Below are 26,938 nucleotides of genomic sequence, written 5' to 3' on the forward strand. Positions count from 1 at the left end.
TTGTGTAAGTAATCCCCTTCCTGCTTGTACCACATGGGTTTTGCTGATATAGGTATTTTTAAATTATTATTATTTTGTATTGAAATCCCAGCCTTTTGTAGAGGTACAATGTAACAGAAGCATCAAAATCTATACACAAGGGAAGAGAAAAGAGGGAAAAGAAGGACGGGGGTGATGGGAGGGGAGCTCGGAGGAGAAGTTAGAGAGAGGGTGGAGGCAGGAAAGACAACGAAAGCAAAAGAGACTAATTTACAGCAATGTCATGCAATTAAAACTGCCCCCCTCTCCTGCACCCTTGCCTCCCCCCCTCCCCAGCCATCACCCCGTGGTGTCTGACATGCACACAGCAATACGAGAGAGAAAAGTTCAAGAATAGGGAAAATAAATAAATAAATAAAACAAAAAATTAAAATAAATCCCTCCCATTTGGGGGAATGGGGAAATGGGGCAAAAGTCAAAGGTCTTTGCCCCAGTTGTGTCTTTAAAAATTCTTTTTAATCTTCAAACCTATGTACAAGTAAAACTGGTCCAAGAAGGGGAAAAATGATTAAAAAAAACAACGACGACAACAACAACAAAAAAGAACTCATCCAACATTATCATTAAAAAAAAATAATCTTGCAGTACAACATACACCCATAGGAACCCAACGAGCAGCAATCGAAGGTCATAAAAGAGCTGAACACTAATGCTAAGCCTACATTCTTAAAATCTCAGTCAAGAAGTACTTCTCACTGTGTTTTGTCTTCCACGCATAAAACCACGTTTTTTTAATTTGATTTAACCTTTGAGCTTGGGCCAGAATAAGTTACACTTGGTCACATAACTCTTGAGGAGGAGGAAAAAAGGCGGCAATTCTTCTTTCTCAAAGTCACAAGATGAACACTTAGGGGGTTTCTGTGTCTTTTTTCCCCCTCCTCCCCAAAATAAATAAGAATCAATGTTGCCTCTACACAGTTATTAAACAGAAGATATATCTAACAGCTTATTTTTTTAAATATATATATATATGTATATATAAATAACCAAGACCTAATAACTGAAACACAAAAAAAAAGGTCCCCATCCACCCAATCCCACCCTCCTCCCCTTCAAAAAAAGCAAAACAAACCAAAAACTTTATAAAAATATCTTGCAGTAATTTTTAAAGTTTACAGTAGCTTCGTGATTAAGTCTCCCATTGCCCTGACTCCACCTTGTCTTGCTCTGATGAACTAAGTGCCAGTGATTTGCACACACACACACAGAGGAAATAAAACCCAAGATAAGTCTCTTTTCTTCGTCTCTTCATCTTCTTTTTTTCTTTCTTTTTTTTTTTTCTTTTTTTTTTTTTTAAGAAAAAAATCACCCAAGCCAACAAATGAAACTGGTAACTTAAAGAAATAATAATACTGATATCAATGCAGCACTAGCAACACAACAATTGCCTCTAAATACGGGGTGTGGTGGAGGATCCAGCTGGTCGAAGAAGGTCCCAGCGCGGTGGCACAGTGGCAGGGAGTTGACAGGTGGGGAGGAAGGTGTCAAAGGAGGAGCAGCAGTAGCAGCAGCGGCAACTGTGCCTGGTGGCAGGAGAGACAGTCCTTGGCAGAGTCTTGTCCCTCTTCTTTGCTACCAGAAGTTGCCTTTTCCCTAAGTTTTAATGTTTTGTTTGTATGTGTTTATTCATTGAACCCCCTCTCCCTCCTAAGTTTACTCCTTTCCCCTTCCAGCAGGTCAAAAAGCAAAATGATACAGTATAAAAAAACCAATTATTTTGTATATATATGTATGTATGTATGTATATTTATATAAAAATATACACACATATATACATGTATATATAAAAAAGGGGGCAAAAGAAAAGGAAAAGGTGGTGGGGAGAAAAAGAAGGTTAAGAAAATCCAGTGATGAAGCTCCCCAATATTGTCGGTTCAACGCTTAGTTTTGAGTTGCTCCTGGCTGGTTTCTGATGAGAACGCACTCTGCATTCATGAAACACTGTGCTCCCGCTACACCCACCTCCTTCCCTGCACCCTCCCCCTCCGGGCTGAGTTCACCTGCGCGGACAGAAGTTGCCAAGGGTAAGGGTTTCACTCCAACAATTTGCAACCTCCTTTCAGCCCAGACTCTGCAATCCCGTAACTGAGCAGATCTCTCTTGTGGAGCACCAAAAAAGAAAGAGGGGCGGGGGGGGGAGGGAGGGAGGGAGGGAAGGCGTGCATTGAGGAGGTGTTTGGGGAGAAGTGGGGGAGAAACCCACTTCCTGAAGGGAGAGGGGAGGCTGGGAACCTCAAACAGGACTGGTCCTTGGACAGTCTACATCGGTTGCCTTCCGTCAACAAGTGTCCGCAGAGCACAGAAGGTGAAGCCGTGGCTGACATGTTAACTTTTCGGGATAATTCCTGGTAGCAGAGCGGAAACAAGTGGTGTCGTCAGAAACACAGAGAGAGCATGAACAGAACAAGAAACAAAACAAAACAAAACAAAACAAATAATAATAATAAAAAACCCAAAAAATCAGGAAGGAGAAAAAAAGCAAAACATTCAAAAAAAGGGAGGAAAAAAAAACCAATTGAAAAAACCACAACCCAAGATCTGGTGAACTGGGTTTGTCATCTGTGCTACCTTTTCTTTTCTTTCTTTTCTTTTCATTCTTTCATTCGTTTGTTTTTGTGTTTGTTTCTGAGATATATATTATATATCATATATAAATATATATATGTATATATATACAGTCATTCCTTCATACAAAATTTGTCTATAGACAGTTTTGTACTGTTGTGGCAAGGTATATACATCCTTCTAGTTTAGAGGCTAGCTTGCTAAGGAATATTCTTTCATTCTTTCTTGCTTTTTTGTTTTTGTTTTTTCTAAGTTATTTAATTTTTTATGTGTTTATTTAAGGTTGGTCTTGTAGGCCGACTGATGAGACCATCTTTGCCTTGTCTTTGCCAGCAGGGTACTTATTGTCTCCTCTAGACCCATAGTCATTAGAACCGGAATCGCTCCGCTTGCTGTTTGCGCTATGCTTGGTTGGCGTGCCGGGGGGATGGCTCACCTGCCCGTTCTTCTCGTCTGAAAAAAGTTGTTTAATTACGTCAAAGAAGTTACTCAATGGGCTGCCTGGGTACACAAAACAGAGGAGACAAAAAAAGAAAGAAAGAAAGAAAAGAAAAAGAAAGAAAAGAAAGAAAGAGAAAGAAAGAGAGAAAAAAAAAAACAAGAGGGAAAGAGAGACAAAAAGAGGAGAGAAAGAGAGAGAACAAACAAACAAATGAACAATGGGGTTTTTAACGAGAAGAACATGATGAGGAGATCCAGAGCCACGTGTGTGGGGGTGTGTGGGGGATGAAGACAATGAGCAGGAAGAGGAAGAGTGTTTAGGATGGGACACCTACAGAAATAAAGAGGCTGGGAGCATAAAGCACCTAGGGGGAACGTCCTAGTTTTCTCCTGAGTCGGGGAGCATTGCTTTCTCTCCTAGCAGGAGGACACAGTACCGTGTGGCTGAAATAGTTCAGTCTATTACTTGGACTCACTTGGCTACTCCACACTGAAACATTAGTGAATGTAATGCTGGATACAGGCAAATCCCATCTTACTGCTGCTGTTACAAATATGGGGTATTTGTATGTCGTCGTCAATTGATGTTTTGCTTTGCAGCCTTGCTAAGCTCTCTGGCTTTACACCAGGCATTAGGCTTTCTTTGTTTGCATTTTATTTCTTTCTGAGTATCTCCTTGCTCACCTTTCAGTCACTAAGCCTGAAGCACCTGAGTGCTCCAAGGAAAACAACATTTGAAAAATGAGCTACAGCTGACATGAGTGGTTTGTGGCTTGTACTTGCAAGCTTCTAAGCACCTTCAGATCCTTCTTACAACGGGAACCTGAAAATGAAGATGCTGAATGCATTGTGGAAGCAGGCTGTTATGCATCTGACTATTTCTGGGACCTATTGGGGTCAAGAACTTCTTCATTGTCCTGAATTTATGTTCTCTCTACAATCTGGCCTCCATGACACTGACATTCACTCCAGTGGATGTTAGGAGCCAGAGAGGGGTATAGGGTTGCGTGCTAGTAGAACAGGGAACAGGTGTCTCATTAAGCCAGCCACTAGAGCAGGTTGCAGTATTAACATGGGTTGGGCACTGTGCACACGATTACAATCTTTCATGCCATTTGGACCTCCAGGCAGCAGGGTTGTATGCTGTTAATCTAGTCCTGTGTCAGAGGATGTGTGGACAGCCATACCTGAGGAAAGGCTCTGGGGCGCTACCAAGGGAAAGGGACCAGCTACTACTGGAAAGGTAGCCTTTTTGGGGCATTTCTAGTCCCTTTTAATTCTCTTGGATGGGGGGATTAATCCTGATCAGACATAGGAGGGATTTCTCTGAACATGGATATTGACAGTGTTTTTTATCTAACATACACCATGGAGGTGATGCCTGTTCGTGATCATTAAAACCCCATGATGCTTTTTTCAATATTGGGATTCTTGGCTCCATTGTTCTAACAAATTCAAATAATTTATATCCCACCTAAGTAATTTCATTCTCCAGCTCCCAAAAGGAAATGGGGTCCTAGTATCTGCCTTCCAATGCTGTGGTATGCTGTGAAGAGTGGAACCTTTTGTCCCCGAGATGGGAACACTGTCAGGAGCAAAGGGGTTTCTTCAAAGCGGAGATTGCCATTTATCCACAGTTGGTGGACACTGGTGCCTTGGTAATATTATACTTCCCTTCACTTTCATTACAAACATAAGCAAACCAGTTACTACAGCAGGCAAGTACTTTCTGTGCACGGTAACTTGTCTGAAGAGCTTGTTGAGTGCTTTCTTATTCTCTAATGGAAAATGCTAGACAGATATCAACTGCTCTTATACAAAGAAAGAGGAAATACATAGTATTTGTGCCCTGCAAAACTGAATATGTTAGTCTTTTTTCCCTGCCCCATGCTAACAAGGTAGTTGCTGCTTTCCTCTGCATGTTAACAGGCATTGAGAAAAATCAAATGGCTGGCATATACAGTGAAGGATCTCAGTCTTATTAATCATTCATTCCTTGTCTTCCTCTATGTGCTGCTTTGTGGTTAACTGCTGTCCCTGGTTCTGTCTGTGCATTCAGTTACACCAATGCCACAAGAAAATGGCTGTTAGTTTCTGGAAGGGCATTATTCACCTAACTAACTGAAGCCTTAGAGATGGGCCCAAACAAATAGCCAGGCAAAGCACATATCTCAATTTCTGGCTAAGAAGAGAAGTGCTATCAAACTCTCAGTCGTTTCGGGGTCAGACCTCTGTGACCTCCACCTGCTTCCTTCCACATACATGCAAATGCTTTGGAAGGGGGATATCTGTTCCACATCTATGACTTCTATTTCAGAGATTTCCCTAAGCCTCCCTAAAACTGTTTTAGGTTTGTGGGTGTGTGCTCTGCTCTGGCTCATTTCTATCTGCTCAGACTTATTTCTACTTCTTTTAGGTGGATACTCTGTTTCAGTGAAAAGAAAGAAAAAAAGAAAGCAAACACTCAGCCTTGAATGCAGGAATGTGGGCAGATCTGGTTCTTATGTGGCTCTGGACCCCTCATCTTCATAAGCAAATGGAGTCAGCAGAGAGAATGAAAAAGAGCACTGAAAAAAATGCTGGAGAGGGAAAGACTGCTAGGTTGGGAGAAAAGGGGAGGGGAATATCTCTAGTTATTCAGCTGAGCAGTTTATTCAACAAGCTTAGAGGGAAAGAAGAGGGCAGAGTAAGCAGGGCTCTGCAGGAATCAGGGAAGTTTTTTGTTTTCACGTAGACAGGAACAGTAGACAAAAGTACAACTTGCAAGAATGGAGCAATAAAACATTTTAAAAATTATGTTTATATATCTTGTATTTGCTGAGTCCTGACACAGGATTTTTAATCATCCTATTAAAATATGCAGCCCCTGTTTCATCCACCCTCTCTTCTCCCCATGCCCTACTGGCTTTCAAGTGCCTGGAGATTTACTGCAGCAAAAGTATTTAACAGTCTGCTTTTCTTTGCCTGTATCACTACTGGATTCCTTACAATCAGCATTTTCAGGTAAAATTTTAATGGGAGGTAAGAAATCCCTAGGGATGTTTAAAGAAAGCTACTGAAAAATAAAATAGGCCATTTCACTAACCCTTTCCTTCCTTTGCTTTTTGTAGTATCTGGACTTGTAATTAAGTACTAGGTAATAATGCTCTCCTATCCTGCAGTCAAGAAAGAACTGATCCTACACCAAGTAATAGAGACAATCACTGTACTGATGTTGTCTACATGACAGCTTGTTAGCCCACTCTTGGGCTGGTCTAGATATTGGTCTTTGGATAGGCAGAGAGTCCTCACATTTTCCTCTGGAGATATGTAAACATGGGTCAGCTATGCTGGAAGCATGAAAATGGTGCGTGGTGTTGCTCATCTTAGTTCTCAGTTCCCTTTGGGCTTATACATCCAGTAAAACAAGACTTTAAAATGCAGGTGATGATGGATTAGAATAGCTTTTTTAGCAATCTTCCACTCCTAGCATTCAGTGCAAAATGTGTGATAGGCTCTTACACCTGTAAGTCCATCTGGGGGCCTCAAAAAGCCTGCCTCTCTTATTTCAGAAAGTGAGATGATATCCCATTTCCTCTGGACAGGGATGAAGGTTTGGCTCACTGATTCTTCAAAACTTCCCTGGTGTTTCATGCATCTGTAACTAAGGTCTTCTTTCCCCTTGAGAGCAAATGTTCATCAACACCGAGCAAAGAACGTGTGAAGGGTAACAAGGGTGAGAAACCATGAGAAGGATCAGAGGCAGGAGGGGAGGTTCAGGGCATTAGGTTTACATCTATTAGGAGGAGATGGATATGTGCATTTTTGAGTTAGACCAAGGAGCTGTATGCTGCAAGATGGGGAAGGGGAATGGGTTTGAAAACAAGCACTGAAGCTTATGAAAGGGTCATGTATTAAAGGGATGCTAGAGAAGTATATTTATGGAGAAGGCACTGGTTTGTGGCACCTGCGTGCAGCACTGTCATGGCCAAATATCACGAAAGAAGTCAAAACTGTGAATACATTTCAATACAACAGGCACTAAAAGGAAGAAACAGGGCTGGAGATAGACACAAAAATGTAAAAGGAGGGTGGGCAGGTGTCTTGTATCAACCCTCACAGTCCTCAGTATTTCATCTGCTGTTCTTAGGAAGTCTGTCTGACATTGACCTAGCCCCCAGTGGAGTCACAGGTTTGAGAAGCAAAGTGGAAATGGAGCACGTGGGTAAGAGAGGAAAGAGAAAATGAGGTGACTCACTCCAGGCACCAGAAGTGACACCAGGAAAGGATGCACCTTGCAAAGACCCTGCTCTGACCTTGCAGAGACCCTCAGAGTCCTCCACGGAAAGTAAACAGGAGGTGGTGAACAAGCAGCTTCAGGACAAGCCTGGAGGCTTCAGTCACTGATTAGAGCCTGCTGTTTTGTAACATATTAAGACGGTCAGATAAGGACTCGGTCCTGTTTTCATTGAAGCAAGAGCAACATTCCCATTGACTTAATGGAAGCAAACCCTGAGGCACTTCCTTCTCCTGTGAAACCATCTCTCTCAAGTCTACATATTTTTAATGCACTAATCCTTGTGGTGCTGAACACAAAGTTGCAAAAAACAAATATGCCATCTGTGGGATTATCCTCTGCCTTTCCTTTCTGTATAGCCTGAGAAATTTTGGGTTTCTGCATTTTTAGCTTAGGCTGTGGGAGAAAGTGAATGGGAAAAGACAGGTCTCCCCTGGAAACAGAGACACCCTTTGTCAATCTGACTTCCCATATTCCTTCCCTTGTTGCTTTCACATCCTTTCTGACTGTCTTCTGCCTGCCTCTGCTACTGAGGTTTCTTCCTATACTCATTCCTTTCTCTTTAACCCCTTGTCTTTTTCATTTCTAGCTTGCTCTGTATTTTGATAGCAGCTGTGGTTTCAGTGAATCATGTAACAGAAATCCAACTCCTTTCACATAAAGCATTGAAAAACTCTCTTGATGGGTGATAATCCATATCCTTTTCAAACCCATTTTGCTACTTTGACAGAGTTCTAGCCCTCTTTGTTAAGATTAGGCATGTTTTGCCTGTTTGCTTGGTTTCTGTTGGCGGAGTCCCTTCTGCCTTCGAAAACCGAAGACTTAAAATATAGAACCCACTCAAGAGTATATGCAGTGAAAGGGATGACAGAAAGATAAAAGTGGCCTATTCCTCTTTGTTTAGTTGTAATATCATGTAGGGGTCTTCCTCCAGACTAAAATGCCCCTAGCCTAGGCATTGTACAAATACAAATCAGAGAGATGCCTCAATGAGCTCACCAAGTACTGAAGAAGGCTACAGAAAGAATTTTTTGCTTATTTAATGGTTGGATGTCTGAGGCTTCCCTCTAGACTGGAGAAGCATGACAGAAAGGCTATTGCAATGTCTTGCTGGAGGCCACCACACAGAACTGCCTCCTAGTCTATGAACCCATTCTAGGCCACTTGAAGTGAGCTGAAGAAACTGCAGAAATACCAAGACTGGTACTTGTCTAAAAATATAGGAAGTCAGGAAAGCACTTCAAGAGACATGGATGTGGTTTTTACAGGATTTATAAATTGTCATAACAGATTGACCAGAACAAGTTTTCCCATTTATTTTTTTCCCCAATTAGTTACTTAATGGGACAGTTGTTTGGATTTCATTTCAGTTTAGGACTAGAAAATGGAGACAGACAGTCCACAGAACAACTCCAGTTTCTTAGCAGGACACCTGAATTGCAACTGGGAAAGGTGACTTCCAAAGGTAAGAACAGAGCTTATCTTCCAGACTCCTTAGGCTCTGCCAGTAAAAATGCCAGCTGAAAACTGTTTGCGGAAAGAGACTGCTAGTAGGAACTACTCAGATTATCACACACTGTTAACACAGGTGTCCATGCTAGCAGCAGAAGATGGGAACTTTCAATTGCTACACACCTGGGCAGATCTGAACAACCAACCCGACATTTAAATGCTCTGTAACCCATCCTTGTTCTTACTACCCTAAAACATCCCATCTCCTCTGCAGGAGGGTGGCCCAATATTTGTGACTAGCCAGATGCATCCAGATGGCCATTCTGCCTCTGCTTGCACATTTTCTCTCTCTCTCTCTCTCATACACACACAGAGAAGCTGAGATCCAGTTCAGCCCCTCCTGTCACAGACAATATAACTGAGACAGGTAGCTCTTGGATAATGAATTAGAGAATGGTGAACACAGGCAGCAAAGACCCAAATAGATGAGGCATATTTCCTTGCTGCTACCTTCTGCAGAGCTAAGGCATGAGTAATTAATTAGAAAACAAACATGTCCATTAGTGATGAATAGCTCTGGCCAATCCAGCAGCACCACATAACATTCAAAAAAGGAGACATGATGATGGAGAGGAGGGAATCATACCTTCATTTGGACAGCTGGTGGCACTGAAAGAGCAGGCAAGGATAGTGGTGGGATGAAGAGATGCCAGATTCTGTTGTGGAATCACGCTGTTCTGGCAAATTGCCTGGTAAAGGACTCGGCCCAATAATTCTTTGTATCTGCCTGTCCTTTTACAAAGATCTGCCTGCACAAGTGTGTGCTGAGAGGGGAAGCTGACGACCTATACTTGTAAAGCCACAGCAGATGATAGTATGGCTGCTACCCATTCTCTTAGAGACTTCTGCTGTTTCCTTCCAATTTTTTGTCTATAAAAATGTCAGAAATGTATTGGCACTTATGATTTTGTCCTTTCCTGCCAGATGGATGTTCAAATATGATCTTATGGGTTTTAAGTTCTCTGACCTGTTCCTAAGGAGAGAAACAACCTGTGTATGCTGGTGAAATATTGCCTCCTTATTTCCTCTGAATCAATCCCTTCAAAATATGATTTAATCTTCCGGGGAGGCCATCTCAAATTTAGCTTAGTACAGCAAGCAAATTATTCACATGGAGTATCCTGAAGCACTGTCTGCCATAAATAAAGTACTGTGACCTTAATTAAGAGAGAGATAGCTGTGTTTTCTGCATTAGATATTATTACAGAGAAAGAGGAAAAGATCTGTATTGGACAGTAAAAATCTAGCCATGGCTGTCAAAACAGGATCTGACATGTACCAAATAGTTCAATACATCTGGATTCATCTTTAGTGCCAAGTTGCCATTTTTGTTGCTGCCTTCTTCTACAGTGCAAAAACATGAGTCATGAACTGGAAAAGAAATGTCTCCCCAACACAACATTAGAATGAAGAGATATGACTACAATGTGGGGGGAGTCAGCCATCCATTTGGACAGCAAAGGGTACTAGTAGAATGGGCAAGGATAACTGGGAAACCTGGCTTGAACAGTTTGGAAATTCTGACTTATCTTACTTATTGTGATCCACCTATTATGAATGAGTATGTGATCTTTCAGGTGGGTCTTCTTCCTTTTATCTCTCATTCGGGTCACAATTTAGACAGAAGAATCAGCCATATCAGACCAGTGGGCAGCACATTTTTCAGAAATGCTTATTAGCATTTGAACAAAAATATTGTTCTGACTACCTCACAGTGTAATAGTGGTGAGAAGAGCCTTTCAGCCGGGAGGGCAGCCTACGTTTTTTTCTGCAGTGTTTTCAGCATCAGTTTTCTGCATGTTTTCAGCATCAGTGTTTCTGCCATCAGTTATGACTTTATGAACACAAATCACCAACCTCCTCTTCCATCAAATAGCTACTTCATGAGAAGCAGGATTACTCTAATTAATGCCAATATAGATCAGGATCATTTCCAAGAGCACCAAATCCAGGCATTTGCTGCTGCTGCTAGTAACACCAAGTGTCTCTAAATTAGCACTCACAAAGCTACATGCTGCAATTGCAACCCAAATATGATGTAACCAGTTTTAAATGACAAAATGTCTCCTAATTTCTCAAGTAGCTTGGGATTCTATTGACGTGGGCTTGCATCTGTATGAATCAAACTGTGATTGCAAGGAACTATGAAGAGAAGCCTTTACTGCAGTGCGATTGCTCTGTGTGCACAGAGTGTGATTGGCCATGGCGGACAAGGTCAGATGGCTCTGAATAGGAAGCTATGTCAAGTCCTAAACACTGGAAGCAAGAGATTTTAGTGAGACACATTGGAAAGATATGAAAGGCAAGTGGATTTGCTGTGCTTCTGCTTTGATCAGGTCATTTTGGTGATAGCCACTGGTATATACAAGGATCCGTAAAGCTTTTTAACTCTGGTGACAGGAATCAAGGTTTTGAATTGTAAGCAGCGAGACAGGATGTTTAAGAATAAACATGAGGTCTTCTGGTCAGCCTGTTGTCACAGGGTAATGGTCTAGGACTTTGCAGGAATGTATGTTTGTGCAGTGCCTAACACGATAGCATGATTTGACTGGAGCTTAACTAGTTCTACGTACTAACCTTTTCCTTCCCTTATCATCACCCCGTCCCATGGAATTGCCACTGACGTAACTGAAGACTTTCCTGAGAGTCATGAGGGATGGAAAGCAACAAGCAAAGATTGCCTTACTTAGAAATAAAATTCAGCCCCAGACAGCTACAGTGTGGAGACTGGAAAGTTTACAGGCTTCCTGGTGTTTCTCAGAAGGTAAAGTCAAGAATAAGGCAGGCTTTTCAGAGCTTTCTGCCAGCAGCCAGCACCTTAGCAAAACAGACTTACTAAGGACTCCAAAAAACTGGGGATGGCTGGGAAGGGGAGCTATCAAAGGCTATACACCAGCTTTACTACTGAGTTAACCACCCAAAGAAATTCTCAGCTCACTATTTAAATGACTTAAAATCATTAAAAGTTTGTAAAGACAGACTCTTTCTTGAACAAGGACTACTGAAATGGCACTGTGGGCTTCTGTGTGGTGTTTATCAATGGCTCCAGATCCAATGTGCTCAATCTACAATGATACTTACTTTCTAATTCCTAGCTTTGTGGTTGAAGCTGTAGGGCTTTCCAGTTTGTGTATTATCTTGATTTTTTTTTTAAATGTAAAGGCTCTGCAGAACCTATTAGAACCTCATTGTCAATTATACAACTTATTCTTCAGTGAGATAGACATAAATACCAGATTAGATGGTAGTAAACAGTTCTCTCAATCCGCCTCAAAAGAAACAGAATCCGGCTCATTCTTTTACAGCTGTGTTGATTGTATAAGGCTTAATGGCAGCATATAAAGTGGTAAAGCTTATTTGTCACAAAACTGATTTGGCTCTGAATACACACAAGGAATAGATCAGCTAAGTTAAGAAGGTATCACTCCTATAGGCAGTTTTCAGGTTACAGCTGCATTTTAAATATAAAGGCTTTAATTTTTACAAGGTAAATTTAATCTTATGAACAGATATGAAAGACTTCATGGAAACCAGTTTAGTCTGTCTGACAATAGAAATGCCCATTCCCCTGCTCAAATGGGTGGAAACAAAAAATAAAATATTCCACCCCAACGTGCATTTCAACTTCATTATGAGTCAAATTATTTTCTTCTGTTGTGAAATATTAAGAGTTGGCAGCCATTTTCTAGTGTGCACAGGTAGGGTTGATACAGCAGATGTTACGTCATTTGGATATTGGCAGCTCCTATGACATACCCTTGCTGTTCAACATTAACTTGTTTTTCAGTGCCAATGGCTATATGCAAAATCACTTCCCAGATTGATGACCACTGCTAGCAGAGGATGAGGTAACATTTAAAGGACTAAATAAATTTGCCTTGCTGTTAATTACAACATTCAATGGTTTATAGTGGGTGAAAAGATATTCCTCATTCCCACCACAGCTCTCACATGGCTGAGCCAGGCATAAAGCATCTGATTAGCTCTTCCTGCTCCAGTGTTAACTCTTTTGCAAAAATGTCCCCCTGTGTTCACTTTCAGAATATGAAAAAATGATGAGGTCAAAAAACTACATCGTATAGATTTTCTTACGCTATTTGTTGTTACTGGATGAACATTGTGTAAACTTCACAGAGGGTTCCCTGTCCTCAAAGTCATAGAGGACAGTTTGGCAATAATAGGCTAAATGCTGGCATTATTCCCTTTCGCTTCCCTGTCTAAATGGTGGGTGAGCTCTCCTGCACACAAAATAGCTCTTCACTCATATAAGAGGTTGGAATTCAGCATGGTGCAGTCACCACTGCTTATGTTGTGTTGAGCACACCAACAGGAATATGATTTAAAGGAAGCAGCTCTGTTAAACCCCTAAAACCCATCCTTTCTCTTCTCTGGATATATATATGTGCTCTGTCTGTGCTGTAGCTGCCACAAAATAGTCTCCCTGCTGGCCCTCACCTTATCCTCTTTGTCCCTTGTTGGCTTGATGACACTGTGACAGCTGGAGGGCCTGCCTGAACTGGGAGTGAGCAGTAATGCTCTTTATCTAGAGAACGCAGACTACTGGCTGGTCATCTGTATAGCTTAATTAACTTGCAAGCAATCAGTAGAATCAGCATTTCAATATTTTTGTATGATGTGAATGCCAGATCCAGGCAAGAAACAAAGGCTTGAGAGAGAAGAGGGATTTGCTTTCTGATGCCTTCAAGAAGAAGTTGGAGGTCTGCCTACAACTTAAATGAGTCTTCATGCGGAGATCAGAAATTGTGTAACCCAGAAAACTCAAATAAGAAATCAAATGAGCTCCTTTCAGAGCAAAGGAAAAATTCCCACCAGCAAAGCTGTAACTTAAGGAAAAGAGATCATCTGAAATACAAGAAACGTGCCAAATTCTGCCTTAGTCACACATGCATAAACCTAATGTTATCTCCATCGTGACAACTTTCCTTTGTTGTTACAGACTCCACAACAACTCCAGAACAACTTTCCTCAGTTTACAAAGAGATGACGCAGGAGTTGCAGGTCCAGCTGGAGAGCTGTACTAGCTCTGTGATCACTTCCTCAACAGCTTGTGTTTCCTTTCATAGAATTCAACCTAGATACCAGAATGGAAATCTGAAGAGAACAGAGTTCTCTTGTACAGAACCTTTCTGTACAAGATATAAGTAATAAGACAAAAACCTCTCTTATAGTATTTGCATATTTCCACTATTGTATTTGGAGGAGTCAGTAGGGGCACAGGTAATGAAAGAAAGAATACAGTTCATGTGTGCAGAGGGGGGAGGGAAGGCAAGGGACAAGTTAACCAAAATTAATGGAACCCCAAGCAAGTTGTGCTGCAAGTTTTGCAGGAAACTCTTTTCTTTCTCATTCCTAGCAAAATTCTGAATCTCCGGTAGGTTCACTACTCCTCCAGCTAGAGACACAACATTATTCCCCAAGACCAGACTGGAACTGTGACAATTTACACTAGCTAAGTGTCTGACAGATGATATGCAGTGTGCCTTATGGAAGATTTAAAAGGGTCTTACCACAAGGATATTTGGGGAAAAAGGGAGTGGATGCAAAAGGGAATTAAATAACATAGCAATCCTGTCTCAATAAATAGCAGGAAACCATGGGAGACAGCAGCTAGCAGGACAGCATTCAGCTTCACTGCAGAAAAGGGACTGAAGAATCATGAATCAAAGGCAGCAAGTAAACAAAAGAGGGAAAAAAAAACAGGAAAGAAAAAGAAAATCACTGGCCTGAGTTACAGTGAGGGAGGGAATCTCAAGTGCAACACCACACACTTGTGCTATGAAGGGGAAAGCTGTGGTGCAGCCTGCATCTGTGCATGGATGGGGAGGAACAGAATAAGGGGTATATGCTTGTGTCCACCAGGTAAGTGAAAGACATAGTGGGCTGTTACGGAGTGGGTAGTCTTGAAAAGAGCGTGAGAGAGCAGGGATAGGGAAGGGGAACAGGTGGAAGGGACAGGACGGCGCATTATTATGTTGCTCAGCAGGGGCTGGGGAAGGAGAAAAGGCAGAAGGGAAGGAAGTTCTTACCACATTTGGAAAGTCTGCCAGTCATCAACTCCATACAGTTAGTGGTGTCTGGATCATAGAATGGAAAGAGGAGGGAGGGAGGGAAAAACATAAAAAAAAGTTTCCATACCTCTGGGCATAAAGTAGTAACTTAGCACATTATTACCTGAAGCAGGAAACATATACACATCTTGGTCTTTACACAACCCAGGCCAAATTCTGCCACCCACTGTATGCCAGTGCCAACCTGGCCCTGTGACTGAGAGCGGACGCTGCTTCAGTCCCACTGCTTCCACTCACCTCTTTATCATAGCTACAGGTATTTATGAGATGTGGGAAATATTCTGCCACCACATTAGCAAACTAAAAGCCTTGAATACATTGTTTCACCTGGCCAGCTTTGCAAATTAGCCTGCAACAGCCAGCAAATGCCCAGCCAGCTGATCTATGTACATCAAAAACCTGGAGAGAAGGAGGAAATGCAGCACTGTGCTATTGGACATGGAATGAGAAGGCAACTTACACAGCTCAAAAACATCTTTTAGACCCAAAGGATAATGTCCAAGTTCTCAACATAACTCTGCCTCTCATTCATGTGTAGTCTCTTACTCCTCTGGCTTTCAACATCACTATTCACAGGCAATAAAATTACTTCTGCAAAGGGTGGCAGAATCTGGCCCTAAGACATTACTCTCCACTTTGTGTATAGCTCCCATTGCTGCAGCCTCTGAGTGCTTCTTACTCAGGTGTGATAAGCAGAAGGAGCTCTACATGTCAGCTTTAAAGCAGAAAGGACCAGCCCAGCTGGACACTTCCATGTGGAACCTGGTGGCAAGCCAGATCTGCTGCTGTCAGCCAGGACTCCCTTGCATTTGGGACCTAAATCATTGCGTCCATGAGTGCTGGGCAAAGTGGAGCGCTCGCTGCTGAGCAAGTGGCTAACAGTTAAAGCACTCAGTCTCAGATCTCCTCTTGCCTGGCTTCTTGATGAACACCTGAGTATTCAAGAAATAGGCTTCTTTGAAACATGCACACATATGCTGAAAATCCCTAACTGCTAGGAAGCTCTAGCTACTCCCTATCTGCTGAAAAGTCTGCACGAGAGAGAGAAAGATAATTTATTGGTATTCCTCCCTTTAAATACTGAGAAAAGTAATTTCAAAAAAGGGGGAAGGGGTGCTGAATATGCTCGGGTAAGCTGAACCCATGCTAGAAGAGCATGGATATGTATGTTTTCTGATGCAGCCAGGCCTGTGCTGCATAGGTCATCTGGGAAAGCATGGAGTAGAGAGGGCAGGTGCTTGGTCCAGTGACACTGGTCAAAGCATTTAAGCAGCAGTTATATGCTCTCCATCCCCAAGGTTAGAGGCAGGCTGGCAGAGGTCAATGGGAGATGATACCCATACTCTCAGAAAGGCACAAGATTGAAAGAGAAAGGGGAAAAAGAAAGGAGGTGAAGGAGAAGAGAAGATTCAAGAACTGGAACAAGATATCAGAGGTGTCAGAGAGGCCAGGAGTTTACCTGCCTTTGAAATTCTTTGGCTAGTCTGACTGAGTGAAGGCAGATTAAGCTCCCAAAATATATTTCTCCCTGAAGATGCCTAACAGGTTTAAGAAGTGCCTACAGCTGCTGATGAGCCAATGACCAGAAGTCACAGTCACGAGTTTGTATCATTTTTTTTCTTTAATAACTTGGAGAAGTTTGTTGTCTCATGCCTTTTAGTGGTTCCTGTCCAGCCCCCTCTGAGTCAACTACACTTTATTGTAATGCAGTATAATACAGATCTACAGTGGTAGAGCTCAGAGCATTCATCCAATCCTTAGCAGAACTTATGCTTTAAAAAAACACATAAGAGCAAGGAAAGTCTCAAATATGACCAAAAGATTGTTTCTGACTCCCACCTCCAACACCTGGAATTTTCCCCTCAAGTGTGTCCAGACTGACTGGCCACACAGTAACTAGCAGTCTGGAAACAAAAAAGGTAGTATTTGGATAATGTCAGAGTAGGTAAACATTGTGGCTGGTTTACTAAGATTCTCCTGAAATTGGTATTTCTGTTTCCTTGTTAACAAATTAAAAATAATCATGTCTCCTTAAGTTAATACTTCAGAATACTGTCTTTTTTCTAAGTCACTTGCAGTCAGCATAGCTCTTTTTAGTATTTAATTTAAAGCTAACTGTGTAACAGGTCTACATACATTAATTGTGTGATTAGAATACAAACTGACAGATCTACAACAGGAAAAAAGGATTGTAACAGGCTTTTTGACAGCATAACATCTTGGACTCTCTATCCCATTTTGTTCCTAAAACCCTAAATTTGCAGGTTATAGAATTGGTTTTAATGGATAGGGAAAAACACAGACCCTTTTTTGAAATATAAGACCATAGAAAAATACCAAAGGAACACTAATAAACCCTCTGAATTTGTCTTTCTTAAAACTTTTATGCACAACTGTAATTTGCTTTCTCTATATTGCCATGGCCAGTCCCAGGAACTGCACAGGTATTTTTATTTTTAATGTCTTTCCAAGACTCGATCAGGTTGGATTTCCTCCATTCCTAATGCATAGCAAACATGAGCACACCAGAAAGAGTAGCTCATCACTTGAAAGACTAACAGAGTTAATATGCCTTCAGCCTCTCTGTTATAATAATTACTTTAGTACTTCTTTCATTTCCATCATATTGTAACATCTGCTTTAGAAAATACTCTATATGATTAAATATTTCATCATTTTAAAGTAGAATTTTCATTCTAATTAGAAAGCCTTAGATTCTTGGCAGTCAGCTTCTGCTCATGGATAATAATCCATAACCCAGTGACTGTGGGATCCAGGTGTTATGTGAGGTGAATAAAGCCAGGGTCCAAAGGCCTTTAGCTGTCTAAGAAGCGTTGATGAGTCATGTAACTGCATTTTTAACGTGTGCTGTTTAATTTTTTAATTAAAGCATAGTGGCAGTGTCAGATCTCAATCCTTCTGAGGATACGGCAATTCCTTATTTCATAGAGATTGCTGGCAGTCACTCACACTTTGGATTTCACCAAGACTCTTTCGTAAATGACACCCAGTTCAGTTCATTAACAGATGGCAAATGCTTTGGTTAAAACAAGACCTTCCTTCAAAAGGCCAAACAAGCTCTGAAGCCATTAAAAATGCTAGTGTTCTGTTGCATTTTCTTTCCTGATTTTCTTTTTTCTTTAATCTCTGTGTTTCTATCCTACATAAATTTCACAATCAAGCTGCCTGGTTTGTGATCCTACTGATACCTCTGAGACTGAGACTTGTCCCAGCCCAGGAAATCCGACCCAAACAGCTGCTCTTCTGAGATCTCCAAATCCAGGGCTAGATCCCAGAAAGCATGGAGCATCTCCTGCCAGATGCTCATAGTCCCCAATAAACATTTCCATTAAGGGAGATGATGTCAAGGGAGCCACCAGTTCCTCTGGACGAAGGCAGTTACCATTTAGATTAGAATTCCCCAGTGTTTGGGTGCTTATTTGAAATTCACTGTTCTCCTACCAAAACTCTGGAGAGCTTGGACTTTTTTCTACATGCTTTATTTCAGGACTACTCAGTTAATTTTAATGAAGTCTCTTCAGTAATAATACTAAAGCTGTTTAGCAGAAAAACAGTGCTCTGGCAATCCAACCAGGCATTACATGGCACCTTTTGTAGGTGGGAACCATGACAGCGAGATGAAGTGATTGCCTCAGACACTACAAGAGCAGTAAGACATAAAGGATCGCACAAGAATGCAGGAAACAAGATAAACCTGGGACCTGGATAAGCCCTGGATAAAAATGACTTGCAGTCCAATTCCAAACTGGCATTTGTGTAGCCCTGTTTTGAGTCTGCAGCTGGGAGTTTACCTTGCAAAGCACTTCATTTGCTCCTTACTCCCTTTTCTGTCTTGATGATAAAATCCTTCACACATTTGGAAACCGTAAGTTTCTTAACTAATTTTTTTTTTAGCAAATTAGTCAACCTACAGCTCTTGTAAGCCATAAAGATGAACACCCAGAATTCACAGATCAATACTCTAGCAAAGTCTTTTAAGTCACATGAACACGTTTTGTGTTTTGAGATGTACACCAGCACAGTAAGAGAGCTTGGGTGCATATACAGAAGATACACACAATAAGCAAGAATTTACACTGCCCTATTTTGAAGCTGGATACACTTGTTTCTAAAGGATACACAAGTCTCTAAACACTTTTTTATGCTGATGAAAGGCATTTCCAGCAGTAACACTGAGATGCTTTGAACTTTGAGATGCCAATGGTTAAAATCTGTCATGAAGCCAATAAATATAATAAAGAAACAGAAAACCTATTACAAAGAAGTTCTAAAGGCTATTTCAGTATTGCTGATTGCCCAGAACATGGGAAAATTGGAAAAAATAAGAATATGCACCATTCCACACTTAAAACCAAAGCCCAAAGAGGCAAGAAAAATTAGGGAAATAAAAATTGATACCCTGTGAATGACCACAGATGGCTTTTGCATGTCCCTATTCACCAGCTGTTTCCATTACTCTTTTGTGCAAAGGCATTGGAGGAAAACAGATTATGATTTAATGGAAAGAGTATTGGGCTGAAACAAAGGCACAAATCTGAGATATTTTCTTCCATGGAGAGAGACCCTTTTATCCCACCAAAGGGCAGTCTGCCCAGGGATTACCTAAGTAGAGATTCTGAGTATAAGGCTCCTGGACGGAGCCATACATGGATGAGAGACAAAGCCCACTGCTCTCATAGACAGCGATAATCACTCTTGATCCAAAAGGGACTGTCCTTTCGTGGCCTCTCTGGGCTTAATGGATTTTGTGATACCAGTAACAAGAACACACGGACAGCTATTCTGGTTCAGACCAAAGACCAAAACCATCCAGTGCTCTCTCTCCATCAGCAGTCACACATAGATATGCAGCAGTGTAACAGCAGGCCAAGCATACAGACCACTTCCTCCTACCACCACCTCACTCTATCACCACTTTCAGGTCAGAGATTTCCTGAGCCTGCTGTGGTTTTTCTGTTTAGCAATCCTCATGAAGATTTCTCTCCCAAGGAGTTGTCCAGCCTCCCTGTGAGTAAGAAGTACTCAGGGAAAGATGAGCATCTGTGAGCTCCTCGCGTTCAGAACCTGCTTCAGCGAGGAGTTCCACAGGTCTTACATTACATGAAGACACTCCTTCCAAGATTTTTTTGGTACATGGCTTCCACTAGTTTCATATGATGGCCTCTAGTTCTTTCATTTGGAAGAAAAAATGAACAATCAATCCCTAGCTACTTGTTCTATGCCAGTCATGAGTCTGTAGACCTGGTATTGTCTCAGCAGTTATACCACAGAGGATTTAATGTCCTGAAACATTAAGGTAGAAGGCTGATATGTTGGACTAAATTTGGCCAACTGGACAGTGGATTTTATTAGCTTACTAATAAATATTACATTAGCTTTTGGGATAGATTTCATTTATTTACACACTTATTCAGGTAAGGGAGGGAAGCTATTTTCCTGCTTCAGAGTCTGTCAGAAGAAATAAGCACAGCCAGTCTTTGGAAGGAAAGATGGAAGTGAATGGAGGTATATCCAGGGGGAAGAGAGACTATAAGGTACTCAAGTGTGACGCAGAAACACATCTGCCTAAATCAGGTACATATCAGGCTCACGTACACACACACACACACACACAGATGCATGGTCAACACGACATCTACAAACACTGTTGTGAGCTGGAGGAAATGATAAAGAGGAAAGTGCGTTCTGAAACCCAGGCAAGCCGGCTTAGTGGACTGGCATGCTGCATAACAGATCAAAGAGGGGCAGGAGAGAGAATGACTATCACTCGCATATGCTTATTAGGTCTTGCCGTCCTGCTTTATACTGTGTTCACTGAATCTTCCCCTTCTGCAGGACTCACTTTACATGCATGCACCTTTCGCAGGTGGTTTTCATCATTCCACCTGTAATGGCATCTGAACTAAAAGGCAGGGGAGACAACTGCACAGAGGATATGTCTGTGTACAATGAGCTAGGAAAATCTCCAGTGCTAGGCCAGTATTGCTGGTCAGAGCCAGCAGTATCCTCAGAGCCATGGAGGAGGACAGTCAAAGTGAACTGTGAGCTCGTTCTGTTGCAGCAGTGGACTGCCTACAGAGTATCTTCAAACCATGAACCTGAATAGGAGTCCAACAACCACAATTCCTGTGAGGTGTTCAGAGCTGAGAATATGGGATAAGAAGAGAAACAGAGAAGAATTTGCCTTGTTTCTAGTAAGAAATGCTGAGTAATTCCATGGCAATTTCTAGGAAGCTCTTGCACACATCTTCCCAACTACAGCCACCCAGCTAAGCAAGGTGCTGAATGTGAACTCTTGCTGTCACTTTATCCCTTTATTTCCCCTTACTCTCACTGGCTGGGGATGTGAACCACAGGGCCTACACTTTGATGCACAGGTTTTCTCTTCTTGGTAACAATCTTTATTTTTCCCCTTCCTTTTCTCTTTTCCTTGTACTCTGCTCCAACCTAAATTTTTTAGGTTGAATGACTTCTCTCTTTTTCAACAGACTTGCATATTCCTCATCAGGTCAGGTGATACGATACAGGATAGTTTTGCACCCTGTCTCTCGTGAGCTGTCTTGCCTGGATAACTCCCTGACCAAGGGAATTCTCATTTTTAAGTTTCAAGAGACCATTCATTTTGGTTTTGCTCCATGTGGAGTTATCTGTTCCACTCTGGCGTTAAAGGTCAGGCTGGGTTTTCCCTGCTAGAACAACATGATTTCATGTAGCTTTAGGCAGTAGAAAGAGATTCTGTGTGTACAATATGATTTCTCCATTCCAGAACCAGAGCAAAACTGTAAGTCAGAAACATTTCTCACAGCACTGTTTGCCCTAAACATCTCCCTGAGCCTTAGTCAGATGAATGGTTTTTATTCCTGCTATAATATGACTTTCTTAGGGAGACATCCTGCTTCACATGCAAGTGTGCAACAGGGTCCAAGTCTTTCTAGAGAGCCTCAGTAGCTAGCACATACTAGGGTGAAGAAGTTAAGAGAGATCACCACATTATTTACTTTTTAATCATTTTTTTCCTCACCAAAAAGCAAGGGTACACTTCTTTCCCAAGAAACAAGGAATGCTTGAACATTGTTCACGCAGCAGGGGTAATATGAACTAGAGTCAAAGGATGCTTTTCTGTCTAATTCCCCTCACTCTCACTTGGCCCCAGCATTTCTCAAGAGGAAGAGCTGGCAGAAAATTCTGGCTGCTTCCTTGAGTTCTATTTAATTTCAAAAGTCCAGACAGCAAAATCCTGAATCAACCCTAGTTCTAGTATCCTCACCTTTCCTGCTTCCTAACAGAATAACCCATGTGCTGGGCACCCTTGCAATCCAGCGTGCAGAAGGTCAGGCAGTTGCTGGAGGGCAAAAGCAAAGTGGAAAATAGTATTTCCTGAACTGAGCATACTTCTCTGTCAAGTAGTGAGCATACACCCTTCTAGATGGATTTATTTTCTCTTCATCTGTTAAAGCCACACTGTTAGACCAGAAGGATGTAAGCCATACGTGCAATGAGCCAAGGACATCTGGGATCTAACTGCAGGATGCAATGCTGACTTCATTCCTCCACTTTGTCTTGGCTGGTTCACACAAAGGTCAAGCATAGAATTTGGCTCTTATGTATAATATTTAGTTACTACCTTTTCATCATCATACAATGGGAAAATTCTTCCCACTCCTCCTGCCTTTTTCTTCTTCCTGCAGCCTCTGCTCTCTGCCTTGCTCCTATTTCTTCCCTGTATCTGTACATTCTTTCTGCTTCTCCTCATTTTTCCTTCCTTGAAGCACTCCCAATAGCTAAGCTCCCTTAAATTTTCAATTTTCACCTTCTTCCTTTGTTCTGTCCTTTTAAAGGATAGAAGAGATAAGACTGATATTTTTTTTGTGTGTGTGTCACCACTAGTGTTCAGAGTGAACATTTGCTACATAATGGTGGGATGAGGCCAGTTTCTATGGTATCAATTCAGGCTGCCTGCAGATTCAGATTGATGTCATTGCACAGGGTCACACATGTAAGGCTTTCTTTACCACCATGAGGAATTGAAATTTACTTTAAAAATAGATAAAATATAGCTTCTGCAGAACCTTAGTATATGATTTGTGCTACCACAGTAGAATTTGACCACACTACTGGAAAATATTAGCCACCTTCTGACCATCTGAAAATGCTGCTGTTAATGGCTAAGTGAAAAGTAGTTCTCAACTTTGTTCTGGGACCCTCTGAAGTTGGACGTTTCTAAAGCGTGCCTGAAGGTTTTGAAAATCAGGTATCTTCTAGAGCATGTCCCTATTCTGGGAGATTTTGGAGCCAGATAAAATCTGGAAGATCTACTGATGGTGCAACTTTTGATGGAGAAGTGGGCAAATGGCTCTTTAGGCGGGAGGAGGGCAGAAGCTGTTCAACTGGGGAATGCACTGGGAGCACTGGAGTGGGAATGAGAGAGGGAGGAGTAGGGTGGGTGTGGGAAGTTACTGCTCTGTCTGAATGGAGCTCATTTCTTTCTGTAATCAGAGGGATGGCCTCCCTCAGCCTCCTGGTACTGAGAGGCACTTCACCTTCCTGTTGCTGCTGAAGCAAGGTGCTCAACAGTATAAACTACTTACCTGATAACTGCTGCACTGAAGGCTGGTCATGTGTGCTTAACAACTGTGCCTGAATGGTTTCTACCACCCTCTTAAAACGACGGCTTGGACCTGTGAGGAGAGAAGAGGTACAAACGGCTGTGAAAGGAGCAGGAGCTGAATCCTCATACAAGCCAGGCTGGAGGGGAAGGATCACAAGCATCTTCCCTTCAGTCTTGTCCTCAGGAGTGTACTGACAGTGTGTCTGTCCTTCAGCCAAAGGCATGGCTTTGAAGAACTATTATGCAGTCCCCACATTAATAGGGGCTGTGGTGTACTGGACTTAACAGGGGGAAAGATGGCTTCTGGGCTCCTTTTGTAAAGTGGGGGTTTTTTTGTTTGTTTGTTTTAACCCCTGTGGGGGGCATGTGGCCACCCAGCAGAAAAGGGTGATTGCATGTTTCTGTCAGAAGGAAGAAACCAGTGGCCTCACAGCGCCCAGCTGAGACACTGAGACCATTGAGTGAAACAAAGAGACAGTACAGGGAGATACTTCAAATCTGATGCACAGAGCAGCCATTTTAGCACTAATCATGGTGGTGGCAACTTCACCTCTTTGGGAATCTTTTTCCCTCCCAGCATTTCCATCACTACCAACACCATTTTTGTTCCCGATGCCCTCCTTGCCCCTTGTGCTCCTTGCCTTGTGCTCCTTGCCTTGTCTGAATGTGCTCCTTGTCTGATGTGCTCCTTGCTTTGTCTGAATTTTCCCCTGAGGCCAAGACAGTGATATTCTTTCCCCTGGCAGAGCTCTCTTTGCAGGACTCTATATCAGCAAGGACAAAGCCAGCTTGCACCCATTTTACAGCTTTGCCATGGTTACCTGATAAGAGTGTGAAAGTGACAGAATAGATCCCGTTCTCCTTCTGTGCCTCTCCCCCTTCTGTGTATGTTATGTCCACCTGGAACTTCACTGGCTTCTGGAACACAGCAGGACCTCCTGTGGACTTATATTCTGCACGGAAACTTGTCTGTGAGATGACACTGTGACTGAGGCTTGGAATCTGAAACAGGTCAGTAGAAGGAGATAGTAGAACCAGAGCACAAAGGGAACAAAATTGCAAAATTTGATTTAGAACAATACACATTTCCAGAGTGGGTAAGATTTGCTGGATTTGCTTCTGGACTTGAATTTGTAATGTGTGAAATCAGTAAGAGTGTAGGTTGCTTGGCACCGCAGAAGAATGCACTGCTCCTTACAGGACTGACCTAAATTTAAAGGTTGAATATTGGTAGAATACCCAGCATGCCTATAAATTTACACATTGCACAACTTCATACACTCAGTCTTTCTTTTCCTACTCTTCTACCAGTTTTGAGAAATGCTTTTTGCTGACTGAAAACGGATATTAAGGGAGGGGGCAGAAAAGTCAGTGGGATATAAGACTGGATATAAAAAACCACCTGAGTAGCCTGGTCTGATCTCATAGCTGATCCTGTTTCAAGCAGGAGACCTCCCGAAATCCTTTCCAACCTCACTTGTTTGGTGATTCTATGATACCAAATAGACATCAGGACACGGAGCAGACACTTAGACAAGTGCCTGGGAGGAATCCACAAGGAAAGCATGCCTGCAAATAACTTACCCAAACCACAACTCCTATCAATATGTAAAAGAACTTTGAGAAGCTTTCTGGTATCATCCAATATCTGTATCTTCAGACCTGTGGTAGAATTTCATAACTGCCTAATTTTCAAGCAGTTACCATTCACAGTTCCTGCCAAAATTTAACATACTCACATTCTACATATTGCTTCATAAAGGATCAGGTTTAAAAAAAACCAAACAACAAATAACTTGGAAATCTAGCCTCTAATTTAGGAGGAAAAAAGAAGATAAGTTCTTTGAGAAGCTGACCTTAAGGACTTACTTAGCAGGCTGTGACAATGCATGAATGTTTGAAGTTGGCTGTAAGAGACAATTCATAGGGTTTCACACAAATCACTACATCACACTTCAACCCACACATGTGAGGATCACCAATATAGACAGTAGTGCACACCGCGCCATAATATAAACCCACAGGCATGGCCAAATGCATGAAATTGTTATAGTAACATGACTGCTTCAAACCAATCTGAGATGGATACCAGTGTCTGATGCATGCTACTATACTGCACTTGCTCCTTATATGCTTGCACAGTTAAAAGGATTATGGCTGGTTTTTTGGAAGAAATTCATTGCAGCATCATTGAGACTAAAAAGGAGTGCAGTATTTTGTGGAAAACAGTATCAATTCAACAAACAATATTCTATTAATTCTATTGAAAAAAGTCTCATTATGTCATCAACTACCTTGAACTGAAAAATCTCTCAAATTAACTTTACTGTGCTGACTTTTTCTTCATTGGTACTTCTAGATAGTGAGAATAAGGGCTTTCTATAGGAAAAAATGACAATTTCCCTCTGCTTTCCTAGACTGTAAATAAACCGCAACTGCAACAACTGATACTCCAGTCACCAGAGGAAATTACCCTCCTTTCTGCCATACAGCATTGAAGAGGAGATTTAAAGTAACAAATGCAGATGTGAGACAGGATTTTTGTCTGACTGAAGTGGTGGAGGGCAGACCCAGCAGAGGGAGATCCAATCTGATGCCCAGATGGTGACTGTAAGGTTAGTTTGACAAAGCAGCAAATCACTGTCTTGATATCGTACCAGCAGTGTGCTCTAACTGCAATGATATTTGAAGCACTGGCAACCTGGAGACCTTGCCAAGAAGGCTGAAATGTTTTCTCACCTTAGAGAGTATTATCTACAGTTAGAAATTCAGACGGAGTCCAGTGGAGACCTAAATCAACAGGCCACGTAAATTAAATCCACAGAGGATGCATTTGAAGGAGCAGAGACCCTGCCCAGTAACATATGGCACAAGGAGTCCTGGAACCAACCAGTGAGCAATGCCTCCAAGAGCCAACTGGGGTGACTTACCGAGAGGAAAGCGTGGACAATATCAGCCTTAATGGAGCTTAGTGGTTTGTCCTTAATGACCACAAAAATCTGTTCTTCCTTCTCCAGGTTGATGAAGTTACCAAACCAGGATTTTTTGGCAAGCCTGATGTGATGAAAAGAAAGAGATGGTTTAGAATATTGAGCACTATTTCTTACATACCCTCAGCTAGAAAAAATATTAAAAAACACACAAGGAAGTTTTGATAACACTCCAGATGTGATACTATTACTAACAGTAAGTGGAAAACAGTGTCAGAGAACATCCAGAACAACATTTCACTTAGCGGAAACTGTTAAAATGACGGACCACATACTGTTAGTCTGGCAGCATGTGTGACCAAAAATGAAGAATCAAGAGCAATGGTAACTCTTTTGACTGAGCCAATATACCAATTAATACTGCATATATAAAATGCATATAAGGCAGGGGACACAT

At 41.8% G+C, this 26,938-nt stretch overlaps 1 protein-coding gene across 1 annotated transcript in view; it reads right to left on the bottom strand.

The window, feature by feature from the left end:
* Positions 1–1,992: 1,992 nt before the first annotated feature.
* Positions 1,993–26,938, bottom strand: part of BRSK2 (BR serine/threonine kinase 2) — a 326,862-nt gene continuing 301,916 nt past the window's right edge. The window contains 7 exon segments of the mRNA XM_075502349.1: positions 1,993–2,164; positions 2,166–2,384; positions 3,041–3,105; positions 14,881–14,928; positions 23,532–23,621; positions 24,373–24,553; positions 26,482–26,605. Coding sequence (XP_075358464.1) covers positions 2,099–2,164; positions 2,166–2,384; positions 3,041–3,105; positions 14,881–14,928; positions 23,532–23,621; positions 24,373–24,553; positions 26,482–26,605 — 793 coding nt within the window. The 3' untranslated portion in view covers positions 1,993–2,098.

Source organism: Mycteria americana, chromosome 5, assembly GCF_035582795.1.
Source record: "Mycteria americana isolate JAX WOST 10 ecotype Jacksonville Zoo and Gardens chromosome 5, USCA_MyAme_1.0, whole genome shotgun sequence".
In the NCBI taxonomy this organism is placed as follows: domain Eukaryota; kingdom Metazoa; phylum Chordata; class Aves; order Ciconiiformes; family Ciconiidae; genus Mycteria; species Mycteria americana.